This window comes from Scatophagus argus, chromosome 10 (genome assembly GCF_020382885.2).
Source record: "Scatophagus argus isolate fScaArg1 chromosome 10, fScaArg1.pri, whole genome shotgun sequence".
Taxonomy (NCBI): Eukaryota; Metazoa; Chordata; class Actinopteri; family Scatophagidae; genus Scatophagus; species Scatophagus argus.
The window spans coordinates 12622387-12639984 of record NC_058502.1 but is presented as its reverse complement, the minus strand read 5'-3'; the positions used below and the strand labels follow the sequence as shown (position 1 = coordinate 12639984).

The window sequence follows — 17598 nt, the reverse complement described above, 5'->3', positions numbered from 1 at the left end:
ATTGCTTGTTCGAGGTGATCTTACCTGTTGATCTTAGGTACCTCCGTCCTCCTGACCTAAAGCTCTTTATTGTATGTTTTACCGTCCATGTTTTCTCTATGTCCTGCTACCTGTGAATTATTATTCCACAAACAGGCAGACAAGACACACACAGAGTGACGAAGGTACAGATAAAGGGAGCGAAGAGGAGATGCCTCTAACTCTTTTCTAATATTTAGTGAACTCCAAAGGGTGACTCTTCATTCTGGCTTTGCAGGCTTGGCACATGCCTTCTGTTACTAAGTGGCTTCATATTGAAAGGCTCTGTGGCTGCTATTCTCTCTCCCACTGGGTGCCAGCCTCTCTGCCCTGGCAGCTGCTGGGCTTTAGAATAGACCCATAGTTTCCCCTCTGCAGGTGAGCTGCACAGCCAAAACAGGGCCCCTCAAAGGCCCTTTCAGAGCCTCAATAGGAAACTGACTTGGGGAGAGAGGAACAGGCACACAATGGCTGCCTTCTCTGGACACAGAGAAGATGGAGATGAGCTATTGGGGTGCTGCTTTAGTGCTACTTATAGCCATGTCAAGGAGAGGTGATGAGAGATGAGAGGAGAGGATGAGTTCCCCCTGTTCGGTTTTTAAAGGCGTGGTTCTTTTTTTTTTTTCTTCAGCTCTGCCGCTGCAGCGCAGGGATGTCCGGTCATCCTGCGTCTCCGATGTAATTGGTGTGCCTTTGAAACCTGACGAAACAAAACATTTTTTTCCATGTCCTGGGGTGACGGGGGTGACACTCAACTCCTATCCCCCTCCCACCGTCCACTGCCGTCGCAGACCTCTGGAACTCGCTCTCGCTCTGGCAAAACTCTTCCCATGCAGCCAGGAAAGAATGCACCTCCCTCTGCTCCCTCTCACCTCCTTTTCATAGTTTGCTTTTTAACTTTTATTAGTAACAGCTTTCACTGACATATGAAGAGTTGGCAATGGAGAGACAGGGCGAGGGAGGGGATGAGAGATGGAGAAAGGGTTTAAAAGTGAGGGGACAGAGAGAAGTGGTGAAGGAAAGGAAAAGAGGGTTATCCTTTCTCTTTCTTGGTAATTACAGCATCCCGTCAAACTAGAATTTGGCAACCTGGATCTCTGAATCTCTGCCTTCAAATTACGAATAGGTGCTAAGTCACTGTGACTCTTCAGAACCATTTGAGATCTTAGCAGCCCATATATTACTCTGTAATATGGTCATACGGGTGGCTCATGGTGGCACATAAATGTTACCGTTTGTTATCAAGGGGCAAAGTGTATCTTCAATGCTGTTTTCATCAGCTCACATACTGTCTGTTTACTGTTTGCCCAGAATGATTTGCCTTCTGTGAAACTGTTTGTGCTATTTTTTTTGGTTGTACAGAGGTTTTTCCTCGAACATTTTATCCTGTTCAGAAAATAGACATCTTTGACATGACAAAAACACCTTCAGTGATACAGTCTCCTGTTCTGTAACAGGAGGAAATATGTGTGTCTTGATGTGTGTAGCATGTTAACAAGCATTTAGATATCTGTGAAGGAAAATGTAATGCGTCGGCTGACCGGAGATGACAGTACTTCTATTAAATTGGGCAGTGGATGTGGCTACAGCTCGGACAGCGAGGAAGAGGACAGTAGTGTCACGTTTGTAATTCTGTTTCAGGAAAGCTGAGCGTAGGTGTTCTCATCCTGGCTAAATAGTTTAGTGGTTTTGGAAGATGCGAACCTGCCGACGTCGCTGCTGAGCTCATGACAGCATTCCATGAAAATTATGCAGCTTCTTATCAAATGCTCTTTGTATTGATTTCTTTCAGTGTCTCTGCCTCTATATAAAGATCTTTATGTACAGTCATTGGTACCTGCTGCAAATGCATATCACCCTTAATGTATGACATTACAAGGAATTTTAGCACAATTTTAGCACAAGCTGCATGGGTTGTGTTGTGGTGCTGATTTATTAGGTCTAGTTATGTGTTAGTTTGAGTTTGTTCATTATAGAACTTTTGAAGAAGTTAAGTTTAAGCATGAAATCTTAATAAACTATAGACTTAAACCAGCAGTTCACAAACTGGGATTCGCTGAAGAGGGGATGTGTGTATGGATGAACGGGGGAAAAATATGGAGGGAAACTAAGCTGAATGAATATGCATTAGGGAAAATAAACAAACAAGAGTTTTACCCACCCATGCCCCAAAATCCAGAACTATTTCTGCCATATTCTTTTGTTAATGTTTACATTTCACATGGGATTTTAGACCCACAGTCCTCTGAGAGATTATGGAGCCTTTAGCTGTCTAATAAAATTAAGTTGGGTAAAAAGATGCTATCAGTCCCTGTCTCATTTTTCCTCTCTTTTCTTCCTCTCTCCCTCCTTCCTTCTCCTCCTCTAATCAGTTCCACTCTGTTATTGCTGGCCCCAGGCTGTTTACCCCTTTACTAAACTGCTTTCACAAGCATGAGACCAAAGCCTGCTCAAATGTCTATTAGACCCACAGTCACTGTGTGGCTGACCTTAAGGCGGTTGTTGCCATAATTATGGAATCAATGCTCACTGATCTGGCGTTCCTCACACCTTCTTGAACCAGGAATAGTTTTTCCCTCTGAAGTTAGCTGACCATTTTCGAAAGGTTAAGTGGTGAATATGGGCTGTTAGGGGCTGAGCAGACTGACAGACTGTTACCGCAGCCCTGGGGGACATTAAACGCCACGAAGCCCAGGACAGACAGTTCAACACAAGTTCTGAGGACAGACATGCTCATGAATGCACCATGCTTCATGTATTATTTGCTCTGAGGTTTTGAGAAGAAAGACGCATTTCCTGCAGTCGGGCCAGCTGGGAATGATTTAGTGACATTAGTAAAATCCTATTCTGGCAAGCATCTTTCCTCAGGGATAAGTTCATAGGGCTGTGTAAACCAATAATTTGATAGTAACCCCTTTTAGTGAGATTCATCTTGTGTTGGCTTGTTTGGAGAGGGCACAGTGGACATCATAGTGTTAGTTTCACTTGCAAAGAGCGATGTGACTTTTCAGTTTAACTTCTCCTGGTTCAACATTTAACTATCTTTGTTGTTTAAATTGTTCCTGAAATACATCCTAACGTACATACAGTGTCCAGTTCATTGCCTTTTCATGTCAAACACCTTCTACTCAGATTTTAAAAAAAAAGAAATAGCACAGAGGCATCCAAGATTTCTTTTATCAACCATAAATCACATCAGAACTTGTAAATATAAACTGCAACATTTGACTTGTAAAATCTAGCGAAAAAGATCCTGTGGTTTGCCTGTTGGCCAGTCCAGACAGCATGTCTGTAACTGTTAACTCTGCTCTGTGCACCTTTCAACGCCTTGCTTGAATACTTAATCTTTGGCTTTCTCCACATCAGGACATCTCATTACTGATGATACGGAGACCACGGGAGAAGAGGCTGAATCTCAGATTTTATTTCTTTGACGAAGTGATGACACATGCTTTTGAATCATAGCTCAGCACACAGAATTCTTCCCTGCCAACCCAGTTTCTGAAAAGAAACGTGAAAAAAAGAAAAAAATACCCTGGATTTCTGTGCATGTTGTGCTTTGTTGCATTACATAAGAGCTTATAAATAGACTCCTGAACATCCAGTTAAAGAGTGCTTAGAGCAATGAGTCAAGATACAAGATTCATTTATCAGTCATTAAACAACACAGGCTTGTACAACAAAATTATATAAATGAATGAATAAGTTTCAAATCACACCATACTGCGCTGTAAGTTAGCAGGTCACCTTCTGTCTCTGAACTGTATCTGTAGTTGGCTTTGTCCACATCATGTCCAACATCAATAATCATATCACTGCAGTGTAACAGTGTGACACTGCGGGTAAGTGGCACCAAGTTATCACGTATCAGTAATGGTGACCGCTTTCCCTTTCATGCTGCGTCTCTCTTTACTCCACTGTCTGTCTGTGTTGTGCAGCTATGTAATTATGGTATGAAAAGGTTGGAGCCAAACTTTCCACAGGGCACAGCAAAGGAACAAAGCAGTGGTCTGGGGTGGGGGCTGGGGTGGCGGGGGGGTGAGGTCAGGGAGCACAAACTGCAGAGATAAACATCTACAAGGAACAGTCATCTTCAAGAAATGAAAATCTGTTAGTGGAGTGGATCCAGAGGTCTGACTTTCATCCTCTGACTGTAACGAGGATAGCTAACATGGCGCTGAATGATGTGTAATGAGCAACTTTGCAGTCAAACATGAATGGACGTTGTTGTAGTGACTCCTGTTGATGAACTATGCATTATAGGAAACAGGATTCCTCCACTTAGATTACAATTTGTCATTTTTTCTGCACGGCAGTTACTGAACATAAAATTACACACAAAAAAAATCTCAGGATTAAGACAGTTGTTAAGTTGTTAAATATTGAAAATACCCCTGAGTATTTTCAAAAAATGATTGCAACATCTTACTACTATATATATACTATACTAATACTGTATCTTAAAATAAATGTTGATATGTTATTAGATGTACTTATCTAATGCAAATTGTAATTTTTTTTTTCTTATTTTTGGAGATTGTTGGATTAAAAAAAGAACATATCACTTAAACAACGAAACATACTTAAAAAGAGTTTGACAATCACATATTTTCATACCCAAGATGCCTTTTTTATATCTTTTAAAGCAAATTTCTGCAAGTTTTATTTGTCATTACTTTCACATGTCCCAGACAATATAATATTCTTGAAAACCATTTAATTTCAGATTAGAAGGTATAAAACAATTCTTCTCTGTAGTCTTAGGCCAACATTTTAAACATTTATAGTTAAATCTTTAAACCTCTTACGTCTTTTCTTCACCCTGACATCAGGACATCACAATAACCTGTGTTTTAAAACAGATGAGTTGTCTTTACTTTACTGACTTGCATATCAGTGGGTAAGAAAAACTTTGCAGTTTGCTGATGCTGAGAAATTTCTTCCTAAGCTGACGGTACAGATTTTCGATTTTATATTCAATTGTAATGTGCTGGAAAGACTTTCATTAGATGCTTGGATTTTTGGGGAAGTTTAGGAGACAGATTCTGCAACACCAAACCTGCATATGAGAACAGCCCTAGAAGCACTGTTCCAATTAGTTGTGGATAAATGATGAAGACCAAAGATTAAGTAATCATTTTAATTGAATCAGCTGGGTCTGACATTCTTTTGTCACCAGGGAGTCTGTAATTATCCTCTCACTGTGCAACAACAAAACCACTGGTATTTGAAGTATGACGAAAAAAAGGAGGCATAAATCACATTCTCTGAGATACAAATAACAATCTTTTATTAATCTTTACTCATTCTCATATGTTGAACCTGCCATTTCTTATTATAAAGAAAAGTATGAACTTCAAAAGCCAAGACTTTTGTCATCCGATCATATCTGTGTTATATCCTTATTTGTATTGAGAAATAAACTAAAAGCAGAGGAGAGAATAAAACATTTCATCTGCTGACATAACTGCACAGAGCGGGCACATGTTTCTTTAATAAGGATGAAAGCGCTGCGCTCTTGTAACCAGATCTCTCTGTAGCAGGCAGCTTTCCATCAAGGAACAGCAGGATCCCCTCTTTAACCCAGGAGCATCAGGACAGATGGGACCATGACATGCAAACAGACCCAAATTCAGAGCGTGACAGACGCTGAGAGGATTTCTGTGATCTTATGGATACAATGTGTTGTGAATATCAAGGGAAGGGCGGTGATTCAAGCAGTGTAAAGAACATCTGTAACACCTGTACTCACTGTTAACACCTGTACTCACTGTTGCTCCCCTCTGTTGTAATCACACTGGTTCACAGGATGCGCCCCCCCACTGAGCGCATTGAACGGGCCGCTCTGTGATGAATTCTGTGGTGCTGGGGGTCAGAGGCCAGAGGTTAGGGGTACTCCAGCTGGCAGCCAGGGCCGCAGTGGACTCCAGTGAGGAGGCATTCAGTGGCCGGAGTGGGAAGAGTAGAAAGGGGAGACAGAGGAAGGGAGGAGGTCAAATTGTTTCTCTTTCTGTCATGTTTGATGTACTCCACCCTCAAGGTTTTCTTTTACCCCTTCTGGCATAAACCATCACTATTTTCAGATGTTAGGAAATGCTGAAAAAGCACCGTTTGTCTCTGTATCGTAAAGCCGGGGTTGGCTGGTAAAATTGGAAGAACTAGCAAGAGTGGCCACATTTTGAATGTATCCAAATGAAAAATCCAATCCCTTCCCTTTAGGACTCTCTCCAAAGCCAGTCCTCTTAAACACATGATGGTACACACAGCTCTTAGTTCTGGCTGAGAGATATGTGTGAATAGCGAGTTTCTAAGTTCTCTTGGCTTTCTTTTTTTAAAAGCCTAATAAATGCAAAAATAACCAACTGTAGAATGTACCTCACTCCAGAAAGGCTACCCGGCCCGGCAGTTACTGTTCACTGTTGTGTAAGTGTTTTCAGTGCAAACTGGTTTGCGTTGCTGCTCACGGTTGTAGTTGTGTGCTGTGAGTAACTGGGTTGGTTGTTAAAAGAGTCTAAAGCAAATCTCTGAATGTTGAGAAATTTTCAACAAATGCATTTAATGGCTATAATCAAGATTTTTACGTTAATAATGGATCGCTTGACTACTTATGTGAAAGTTACTCTTAAGCTGAAGCTTGCTATGAAGCTCATTGCTGAAGCTCATTGTTTTGTTTTTCTGGGCTGCAACTTTATTGATTTAGTTCGCCTTTGTTTCTTTTTCATTGAGAGCAAGCAGCTGTTTTAGTGGAAAAGCTCTAAAGACTTACTGAACACTACCTGTCCAGCACCAAATGAAAAAAAAAAAGTTAGCAAACATAGTGGAGCATTTTGCAGCTTGAGTAGATTTCGCAGAGGAGTTTGGTGGAGACCAAAAAACAGAGCCAAAAAGAGAGTGAATATTGTATCTTTATATTCATCAGGTGGCCCCAAACACAGCTTTAAATAACTTCTAAGTATTTTCTCGATGTGTACATAGACAACAATGTTACACAAAAAAGTTATTACAGGTTTTTTGGCAAGAAAAATTAACAACAGATTAAAAAAATCTCATCGATTGTAAGTGCATGTCAGTTTCTGCAGTTCTCCAGTTTGTCCTGTAGAGGGCAGTCCTTTTAATTAATGAGCCACATGTGCCAAGTGTTGGCATGATGAGTGTTTCATTTAACAGAGTTTTCCAAAACATTAGTTCTCCTCAAGTGGAAAAAGTGTTTAATGAGAAGCGTCCAAAACACAGTAAATAGCCATTAAACTTACTTTAACAGCTCCCACATGTTTACTGAGTTTATGAGGGGTGTGATTGAGGAAGGATAATGGCATAGCGTATTTTTGTGTACGTGTGTGTGTGTGTGTGTGTGTGAAAGAGAGAGAAAAAGGGACCACCTGAGTTTTCCCTCTCATTATTGGGTCTATAATATAATATTTGCGTGGTTGATACACACTGTCAAAGCAGTGGCATGACTTTGTCGGTTCAAGCAGCTGGCATTACTAATGGCTATCCTTCACACAGTCAACTAAGTAAGTCAGTCATACTCCTCTGCGTCTCCTCTGCAACAGACAATGAGCTTTCCAGTCTTCTGTTATCACTTACATAACAGACAGAGAGGAAAGTTCCTTTTCATGTCTGTCTGTTGCAGCTCCTGATCCACATCCCCTTGTCCGCCTCGACTGTCATCACCACTTTTGTTGCTGGAAAACTGTCTCGGGCATTACCTAGTCAGGTGGCCCCTGGGCCCCAGACTGACTGACTCATCATGCCCTTCATCTTATCCCCCTAAAATCCCACATGTTCATTCAGGAGACATTCTATTAAGCATTAGCAGTGAAACATGTTAAAGGCAGTGTCAGATGCTGAAGTGCCTGCATGCAACTGCTGAGCAGATGGTTCACTAATTCTTTCTGCGGCTGCTTCACAAGTCTGACAGCTCCCCTGTACAGCAGACCATCGTCACAACATTTCATGTTCGCCTCCGCTCTTCCATGGAGGTCCTTCCCCCAGCCCTGTAATTCATGCGGTTAAACTCCACCGTGAGATGTCTAATGTGTGTTTAATGGGTGTTGGTGAAGCATCAATTAAGTTAATTGTAGATCATTGAGTTAATTTTAGTTATTTAGAAAACCCCAGCTTTCCTAAATGTTGTGAGTGTGGGGGATATGACGGAAGACTGTGAGTAAAGACAGAGAGGTGGTTAGCCTCAAATACAGCCCTGTGCTCCGGGACGACCTTTATGGGATTTACCGATAGTAATGATGGTGATGATGAGGTTTTGGTGCTGATGATTGTTTTAGTGTGCAGGGGCAACTTTTCTGTTTGCATACGAGGCGTACAATATGTTCATTATCACATTTCAAACAGCGATGCAGTTTGCTTTAAGGTTTAGCGTGGAGTCTGATGTCTCAAGTTGTTAAATATTCTGTTTTCTATTTGTTTCTCTGCCAGTAGAGGAGTCCTGATAAGGATGCCATTTTAAGTCAAGTTTAAACATGACGGCTGCATTCCTGTCTTAGCAGTAATAAGCAGTTATTGGTTTTGGGACAGAGCCAGAGCATCAGATCCTGCACTTAAAGTCACAGTTTGAAGAGACTGCTGTCATCAGTGGCAATGACATATTAATCTGCTGTATCTGACAACATATTGTACAAGCGTGTAAGTAAGTTTAAGCAAGTACAGCAAACTGTGCAGTCCTTATGCACATACGCACGCTCATAAGCCTCATGCGACCACTGTGTAACAGACACAAAATGAAGCCGAGATCATTTATTTAAAAATGGGACTTTAGTCAAATATTCATTTTGGTGGTTTCCCCCATAAACTGCTGCAAGCTGCAACATTTGGAGCATGTTTTCTGTCCCAGGTTTACAGGCATAAATCATGACTTAATGCTGCATTTAAATAGTTACAGACAGGCAATTTATTCTTGGCTCACTCCTTACATTTTGTGCAATAACATCTTGTGACTGTGTGTGTGTGTGTGTTTCACTGTTTATTGGCAGCAGTCATTACTTGCTGACAACTCCCATTCGTTCTGTTCTTTGTTGTTGACCTTTAATTTTCTAGAAGCCTTGTCGTTCACATGATGCGTGTTTGCACATTGCACCAGCGCACACACCTAACCAATAGCAGGATACAAGCAGAAGAGGAAAACATATTTGCTCATACACTTGGCAGATCAGGCCGAGCATCTGATGTCCTCTAGAGGTGTCAGGGCACACTGTTCACACCGCGTATGCACTATCAAGTATTTTATCCTCATCTGCACCCAATTTGAGAGCAGAGAAGCTGAGGAAGTGTTAGAGGCCCATTAAGAAATATTCCACCACCTCTCGTTCTTGTTTTGCTTTTTAGGCTTGATAATTACGCCAGATAAAAAAAGACAGGTCATTAAGAACTTGAAGAGGGCCATATATAATCGCAGTGTGATACAATAATATATGAATGTATGTATGGTTTTTAATCTATGTGCGTTTTAAAACTGTAAACATTACCGCTTAAATAAAATTTCTCTGAGCCGTTTTGGGTAGAGGAAAACATCAATACCACTCCTGTATCTGTATGGCCAAAGATGTGCCACACCAGCAGTTGGTTAGCTTAGCTCAGCATAAACATGGGAAATATTGAAACAGCTAGCCTGGCCTAAGTTAAAATAACAATTTGCTCCTTTACTGGGGTTATGCACATAAGGTCATTTCTGCAGTTCTGAATTGAAAATAGGCAAATTTTAAAATGCCTCTGAATGCATGTGATTTAAATGCACAGTATGTAAATTCTGCTATTAGGGGTCTCTCAGTCAAACCTTAACAAAAAATGCAGGTAGTGTGAGATCATGGGGATTGTTGTCCTCCTTGTTAAACCAACACTATTGCTGATAAAAATTCTGGCATGAAATGTTCACCAGAAGAGATAATGTTTCAAGTTTTATTCACATCACGCTTCACCGCATTTGCAGACTTTCTTACTCTTTCCCAGAAATTCTGGAGACCAAATGAAAAACGACAATACGTTGAATAAAATTACGGATTTCGCTGGGTTTGAAGATTGGGATAATGTAAGTACACAACAAAATGCTACATGTTACTATACTGCTCCTGTGTCGCACAGACTTACCAGTCTGAAAAACCGTCTTTCTGTACCTTTCCATGAATAGCGCTACTGCTTTTAAATTTTCTGACACCTCATCACCTTAGTGGAGTTAGCAAGATCAACTCCTTTGCTGAGCTGCAGTGTTCTGCCAAGAGGCTTCTTAAACCACAGTGGAGTGTGTTTTCCAGTAAGACCATGACAAGTTCAGGGAGCAAAGTCGTGTGGTTAATCTGTGATGGTAGCTGTTGGGCCTCTGGGCTTCACATGAAAGCTTTTTCACTGATGTGTGCAGTACGTGGGGGGTGGATTGGTAGAAGCTTCAGCACACTTTATCCATCAAATCTTACTTTTAAGACTCGGAGGAGCAGGATGTCCTCTGCCAGGTTTGTGGTTTATGGAAGCATTTCCATAATGGCTCATATCTCCTGGACTCAGTGTCAGTTTAACAGTGTATGTTTACCACCAGTATGAGTCTGGCAGCAATGTTTTTAAGGCTATTGTCATGAAGGCAAATATGCTTATTCTTTTTTTTTTTTTTTTTTTTTTTTTTTTTGCTGATAGATAAGTAGATTGATACCACTGTCAAGTGGTGAGTATGAAGGTACACCCAGAAGACCGGTTAGCTTACCTTAGCATAAAGACTGAAAACATGAGGAAACAGGTAGCCACACTCTGTCCAAAACTAACAAAATCAACCTGCCAGCATTCCTACAGTCCACTAATTAACAATTAATTTCTAATTTGTTTAATGTGTACAAAAACCCAAGGGAGAGAACGACATTTTGTGGTTTTACAGGAGTTACCCTTTAGACAGGACCAGGCTGGCTGTTTCCTCCTGCTCTTTAGTCCTTATGTTAAGCTGAGCTAAACAGTGGCTGCGTGTACCTTCATATATGGCATAGAAATCAGTCAATCAATACCTTGAAGTGGTATTGATATTGTTATCTGACTTTCAGAAGGAAAGAGAAACAGTGTGTCTGAATAGAGAAGTAAAAGCAGAATAAGTTTGCTTAGGGAAGGTCTTTTTAGGCAGGAGACAGAAGACCACGCGGTGACCTGGGAATGGGGCTAGTCTAGGGGTAACATTGGACTTGAACATATGGATTTGATAGAGAGGGCAGATAACCAGCAGACACGGTGGAGCCATCCCTTGAACAGAGCAGGAAGTGTGTGTCTGTCTGCTCCCGTTCTACTGTACTGTGTGTATGTGTGCTCATTCTGGTTGCATGAGACATTATTAACCCATATGTTAACTTAATGACTCTCCTACTGTTGTATGAACAGTGAAAAAGGTGTCTCACAGCAGCTTGCCGGGTGGACCGCCAGATGCATTTCAACGCTGAGCTGAAATGAAATCACATTCTTCAGGGTCCGTACTGAATGTTATCCTACAGTAGTTTAAATTAATTTATGTCTTTGTATTGCAAAATACACATCTTTAGTTTTAAAGTTAAACGTTTTCTGTCTTGACTACATTTCAAAATCATTTATATATTAAGTGAGTTTTATTGAAACAATTTATTCTGTGCACCAAACGAGAGACTGTTTATTGTGAAACAGTGGGCTGTACAGTGTGATAAGGATCTTGGCATGCACGTAGATTAGAGCTGATGCATTCAGCAGTTGCTTTGGTTAATGTTGTGCCTGGCACTAAGATCACAGAACGATCATCTGCCTCCAATCTGCCCTCCGACAGCAGATGTGTGTGAGGGGTAATTAGTTGTTTTAAATGATTGAAGCTGTATGCAGGAGGGAGTCTTGTCTGTTCCTGTAAAAGTAAGCCAAGCATGGTGACTATTATTGCTTCATGATGATATCATACAGATGCAACATTTTGGCTTTTAGTACAGCTCTTAATATACATTTTCATGCACACTGTCCGATCTAATGAGTAAATAACTGGCCAGTTGACATATCATTAAATCCCAAATCACATTATTTATTTAACAGTAAAGCCAAAGTTGTAAGATGCTATTGTATAAATATGATCTGCACTGAGCCTCCACAACAGAATCAGCAATCAATTCAAAACTGCAATAAGTGTAAACAGGTAAGGGTTGTTGATATATTGGTAGAACCTTTATTTGATCAGATACTGACATTGAGAACTCATTTTCAGGGGAGATGTTAGTGCCCATTGACTGGCGACCAGTCCAGGGTGTACCCTGCCTCTCGCCCATAGTCAGCTGGAATAGGCTCCAGCTCTCCCGCGACCCTGACGGATAAGTGATATAGAAAAAGGATGGATGGATGGATGTTAGTGCCCATAAACAAAACTTACAGTCTGAAGCTAGTAGCTTGATTTAGCAAGTTACCATGCTAACATTCCTAATTAGCAATAAAAACAAAGTACAGCTGATGCTGATGTCATGTCATCAGTTTCACAGCTATTTCCCTATAAACCATGTTGGACAAATTCTGATTCTGACCTGGTGGTGCTTGAGGACAAGTTACGGGATCACCACAGAAGTCAGAATGATTCATCCTCTGGAAACTATGAATGTCAAAGTGGTGGACCACCAAGCTGGGAGGTGTTATAAACCATTTATTAAATGCTCCTATAAGCTTAGGAATACTAAGTAAGGGGACGTAAAGCAAAATGTTACCACAAATGATAAAAATAGATTAATATGCTAAGTGCAAAATGACAAACTGTGTACAACTCACTGCTGCATTTTGATGTCTGCATGGTACAAAAACAAAGATTGACTCAGTGCTCTTTCCTCTGACACATGGAGGAAAGCATTTTTATTTGTTACACCTGTATGTAATAAATAATAAAAACTTTTTTTAAAAAAATATTGCACCGCTGTTGCTTTGAGCCAGTGTAAAAAGGACTATTACCACATGATAAAGATAAAATATCTTAACGTCAGCGTTAAGGCCATAGGGTGTTATAAACTTGTCAGTATTTTTCAACTATTTATGTATTCAAGTAGTCAGAAACAAGATTTACCTTTTAATCACAATACAGCAAAATAATGTTGACAAGATATTGCTAAAGGCGGTTTCATTTTTTCAAATGACGAGCGCAACATAAACATGAAGATGAATTATTGACAGCTGACTTTTCTTTCTCACAGGATACAAAGGTCAAGAAAATATGACTGTTTTATTGGTGTAACTTTGGTCCTTTGTTTCCACAGCAGGTAAACTGCAGTCAAAGATTTCTTGTTATTCAGATCTGTTGAAAACATCGACAACTGACACCATGTTCAGGTAAGGAAATTACTGATCTCTTCAAAAGGGTATTTGACTCTGCAGTGATTTCTAACTTGCTTCTAATCTTTAACAGTGTACAAACTGCGAGGTTTGATCCTCTGACTGGACAATGATCTGTTGTGTAATGCCTGTCAAGAGATCTTGACGTTAACCCAGAGTCTCTCGTTTGTAGGTTTTCTTTAATCTACTGTGTTGTCCTGGTATTTGGCGTCATAGCAAAGCCATATAAACCTTGGGTATGTATATGCTATACAATATAAAACTGCCTGAGTGTCACTTTAAGGGGCCAGAATATGATTGATGGTTGTGCAGGAAAACCCATGAACTGGTCATAGTTGTAGGATTTTGTCTCATAATAGCATTTAATATTGAATTCTTTGAGGGGTGCCTGAGTCATGAGAGTTAATAAATTTTTCCTAAAACCTCCTTTTTTCCCTCAACCACACCGTGTTTTTTTCGTTTGATGGTTTTTCCTTCTCACTTCAGATTTATCTACTGAAATCACTAACTTTAGCAGCAGCACAGCACTAGTTTTGTTGACAGAATAGACACTTTTGCCACACTGATTGCCATGCCATTTTAAATCCTGTAATATTTATGCTCTTTTCTCAGAATGAAGTTAAAGATGAAGCATTCCAGGATGTTGTCATGTGAGTTGTAATTTCCTTAGTCTAAAATGAAAGTCAGCAATCTTCTCTTGGGGTGAAGAAATTCACAGAGGTTACATGATTTTTATTCAGGTCCATAAATGACAGAGGTAAGATGTCCTGGGGAATCGAAGTGGAGCCACCAGAGGACAGGGATGAGGCTAAATTTGACATCGACCCTCGCATGATGATTCACAAGAAAGCCGAAGAAGATCTAGATGAGCTGTACCACCCTTCAGTGGTTGATCTTGACGTTCAAGTCCAAAACCTGCGGGCCCAAGATGAAGCTGACGTCAAGGGAGAGCAGGAACATGCCAACATCAGGTACCATCAGGAACCAGAGGAGGATAATGATGACATCGACCACCCTGTTTTCAGTGAGGTGAACTCAGAAGAACCTGAGCAGGACTTGGATGACAGATATTCGGACCCACTGATGGCTGCATACAGAGCTGGCGTAGAGGTCCATGTTGAACCTGAGAAGAATGAAGACGAGTTGTATCATCAAGACGACCAGCGATCTCTTGTGCGGACGGCGGTCAGAGATGAAAGTCAGGTCAGAGTTCACCCTCTTCCCGAAGAGGACATGGATGACCTGTACCACAAAGATGTCGCACAGCCCATCCCTTACCAAGGAGATACTGAAGCTGCCGCTCCTGATGTGCCGTCTCAGAGGATGTACAGCCAACCAGAAGAAGATCTGGATTATCTCTACCACCAGTAATCCTCCTAAATAACTCAGTCTGTTTATATCCTTATCATTTCAAATCGGACACAGCTGATATACTGTAAACAAGAGAAAAATAATCATCTGATTCCATTAAACTGTTAAAAAGACATCTAAACACATCTAAATCTCAGTGTCACTCATATGTATCCTGATGATAAAGATACTTTGACACACTCATCAAGGACTTCACGTGTGTTATTTATTGAAATGTGCATACAACACAGAAGTTTATTTACAAAAATACATTTCTGCTCCATGTACACTGAAGATTAATCACATCATATTAAGAGTATGAATTAAGCAGGAAAAAAGATAAAATATGTTTTGAATTCACTGCTTCTGCTGGAAACTGAACAAAAGCGAAAGTATGTTTAGCAAAATTATCAAAAATATTCACCTTCTTAAGATTTTCACTGAAAAGAATTTTAGTTGTGACTAACATCAAGGTTAGATCAGTAGATAATCATTACTTTATAATGTGTGTGTGTGTGTGTGTGTGTGTGTCACTGTAGAAGCTCAGCAGGAATGACCCCCTTCTTCAGTATAATGTTACCATACAGGGCCGTCTCCCTGTGTAAATGGAACAGAGGGAAAAAAGAAAGAGGAAGACTTTTAAGTGCATCAGCAGACTGTTTAAAGTCAAGTTTGAAATAATTTAGAGGTGATTTTATAGCACTAGCAAAATGTTAGTTGTTGGTGAAAAATAAGCCTAATTCCAGATCCGTGAATCTCCATCCTCATCACATATTTGTTCAGAACTTAGCGTGTCAAGTGAAATAAACTAGCAGTTCAGTCAGTTATCACAGAAAGGTCACTCTGGGAGGGAATCTTTTTCCTTAACTTTCACAACCTGGCACATACTTTTATTATCATTTTGTAGACACGGAATTAAACATTCAGCTCTAATATTTAAATGAAAGCAGAGAAAATACGCACCCTGTTGCCACAACAGCGTACGCTTTCTTGGCTCGCTCATAGAAAGCAAACCTTTCCACCTTCTCAAGTGGAGTCTAAATGTGAGCAAAAGTCAACGCACAAAGAATCAAAAATCAAAGGAACATATAAAGTTATTTTGTGCTACTTTCTGTATTCTTTAATCATTGGGTGGAAAAGCTGCTTTACCTGTGACCCAGCCTGACCCAGGAGCTGTGCATAGGTGTCCCACACAGGGACAGCTAAACACCTCTGCTTGTCACTGTCCACCAGATCCATGACTGCAGCCTGTGGACACATATTAGCACAGACTCAACAAATTAAAGTTATACAGATAATAAAGGTAGTTAGAGCCACTGACAAGACATCTGTTGGTGGTTTTAACTTTAGATTTAAGGGTCCTGTACCGGAGAGGGGACATAGGTGTCCAGGGGCAGAAGCCTCAAAATGGCCTCCAACAGCTGTGGGATTCCCAAACCTGCATAAAGATCAGATACAGCTGGGACAATTAATTATAAAATACATAATAAACAAACATTTCTACTGACAGGCAGATGTATTTGCATACCATCAGCTCTTATCTCGGTTGGACCACAAGCACAAATCGAAGATGCTGGAAAATTTGCATCTGCAAGCACTGACAAAAGACAGAAAAACACCGAGCCTGTGAATGATTGGACGGGCTTTATCTGTGGCCTTGTAAATGGTCCTGTGAGATTAGTCCTGCTCCGCCAGTCTTTCCAGTGGTTTGTTGACTTGAACTTGGATTAGCCTACTGCACTGCGGTACTGTACAAACGTTACAAGCTAGTACTGCTGGTACTGCCAATGCTAATGCGAATTTAATTAAATACCATACCCAGTTCATCCCCATGGCCCATTTTAGCCAGTGCATACAGCAGTTCAGGTGATAAAACAGAAGGGATCCCTTTCAGTACGACCATACTGGCAAAGCACTGGAAAGTCTTGAAGCGACGTGAGAGCAGTCACTCCCGTCTACTTCCGTCTTCGCTTAGATCCGTCCGTTATCCAATAAAAATAATCTCTTTAACCCCAAAACGCCGGTAGTCAGTCTCGTGTGCGTTATGGTTGTTTCTTCTGTTGGTTCACAAGCCAAATATGCGACTTTTATTTTATGTTTCGATCGGCCGGACAGATTTTTTCTTTGTAGGCCATTTCACTTCCCTTAGCTACATCGTCTTTGTAGTAGACGCAAAGAAACGCGTCATGTGATCAGGGAGCCTAACCTGATTGGTTAGAGGGGCTACCATATCGAGTCCTTTTCACAAACTTGAAATATGGACTCAAAGTATTGCGCAAACACGTCTCTAAGTTTAGTTTAGATCATAAATAATCAGAATCATTATTATTATCACCTATTCACAGTTTATTTGGAACATGTACGTAGCATTTTGAGGCCATGCTTAGTTAAAACAAGCAAGCGATGTTCAATACTAAAGTGTTTCATGGCTTAATTAATTTGAAATTAGGCTTCCGTGTGCAGCTAATTACTCCAGTCACATTTGCAAACAGCCTACACCAAGGAAACGTTAGCCAATGACTTGGTAGCAGCCCATAGAAGGTTAATCTCTGCTCTGTGTTGTTTCTGACACCCTTGGGTGGGCATAATTTAAAGCAGACACCGGTGAACGTGTTATTCTGACACGGTCTCTGGTGCCAAGAATGTGAGATAATGAAAATATTTGTCAGATGAAAACCACTCCACACGGCCCGTTTCATCTGAGCCAGAAAAACTCTCAGCTGGATGGCAGAAAAATGCTGAGGAATCCTTTCCATGACCGCAAAAAGCAGATCTGCATGTAAAAAGGCTTTTTGTAAAAGTCAAGTCACAGTTTAGCATCGCAGACTCGGGGCCCAATAGAGAATTTACAATCCTTAAACAGCTGCTGTTAATAAGGAGCATGACAAATATGTTGGTAGGCCTACTTTATTGCATGTTTTTATTCTGTAA

At 40.6% G+C, this 17598-nt stretch overlaps 2 protein-coding genes across 2 annotated transcripts; one reads left to right on the top strand and one right to left on the bottom strand.

Annotated features, from left to right (window-relative positions):
- The first annotated feature begins 13171 nt into the window (after positions 1–13171).
- si:ch211-217g15.3 (uncharacterized protein LOC368914 homolog) lies at positions 13172–14867 on the top strand. The gene is made up of 4 exons (XM_046402774.1): positions 13172–13314; positions 13490–13553; positions 13930–13967; positions 14058–14867. Exons 1-4 carry the CDS (start codon positions 13307–13309, stop codon positions 14686–14688), a joined length of 741 nt encoding a protein of 246 aa, XP_046258730.1. The 5' UTR covers positions 13172–13306; the 3' UTR covers positions 14689–14867.
- Positions 14864–16818, bottom strand: fuom (fucose mutarotase). The gene is made up of 6 exons (XM_046402775.1): positions 16486–16818; positions 16196–16264; positions 16035–16105; positions 15817–15915; positions 15631–15704; positions 14864–15264 (listed from the first exon to the last, which is right to left on the bottom strand). The coding sequence occupies exons 1-6, from the start codon at positions 16568–16570 to the stop codon at positions 15198–15200; spliced, it is 465 nt and encodes a 154-aa protein (XP_046258731.1). The 5' UTR covers positions 16571–16818; the 3' UTR covers positions 14864–15197.
- Between the last annotated feature and the right edge of the window lie 780 nt (positions 16819–17598).

Excerpts from the sequence above, each read along its gene's own strand:
- si:ch211-217g15.3 (XM_046402774.1), top strand. Across the intron at positions 13,554-13,929 it reads CAAAGCCATATAAACCTTGG|AATGAAGTTAAAGATGAAGC; the intron begins GTATGTATATGC and ends CTCTTTTCTCAG. Across the intron at positions 13,968-14,057 it reads GCATTCCAGGATGTTGTCAT|GTCCATAAATGACAGAGGTA; the intron begins GTGAGTTGTAAT and ends ATTTTTATTCAG.
- fuom (XM_046402775.1), bottom strand. The coding sequence starts at position 16,570 with ATGGTCGTACTGAAAGGGATCCCTTCTGTTTTATCACCTGAACTGCTG. Across the intron at positions 16,106-16,195 it reads AACCGAGATAAGAGCTGATG|GTTTGGGAATCCCACAGCTG; the intron begins GTATGCAAATAC and ends ATCTTTATGCAG. Across the intron at positions 15,705-15,816 it reads TGGGTCAGGCTGGGTCACAG|ACTCCACTTGAGAAGGTGGA; the intron begins GTAAAGCAGCTT and ends GCTCACATTTAG.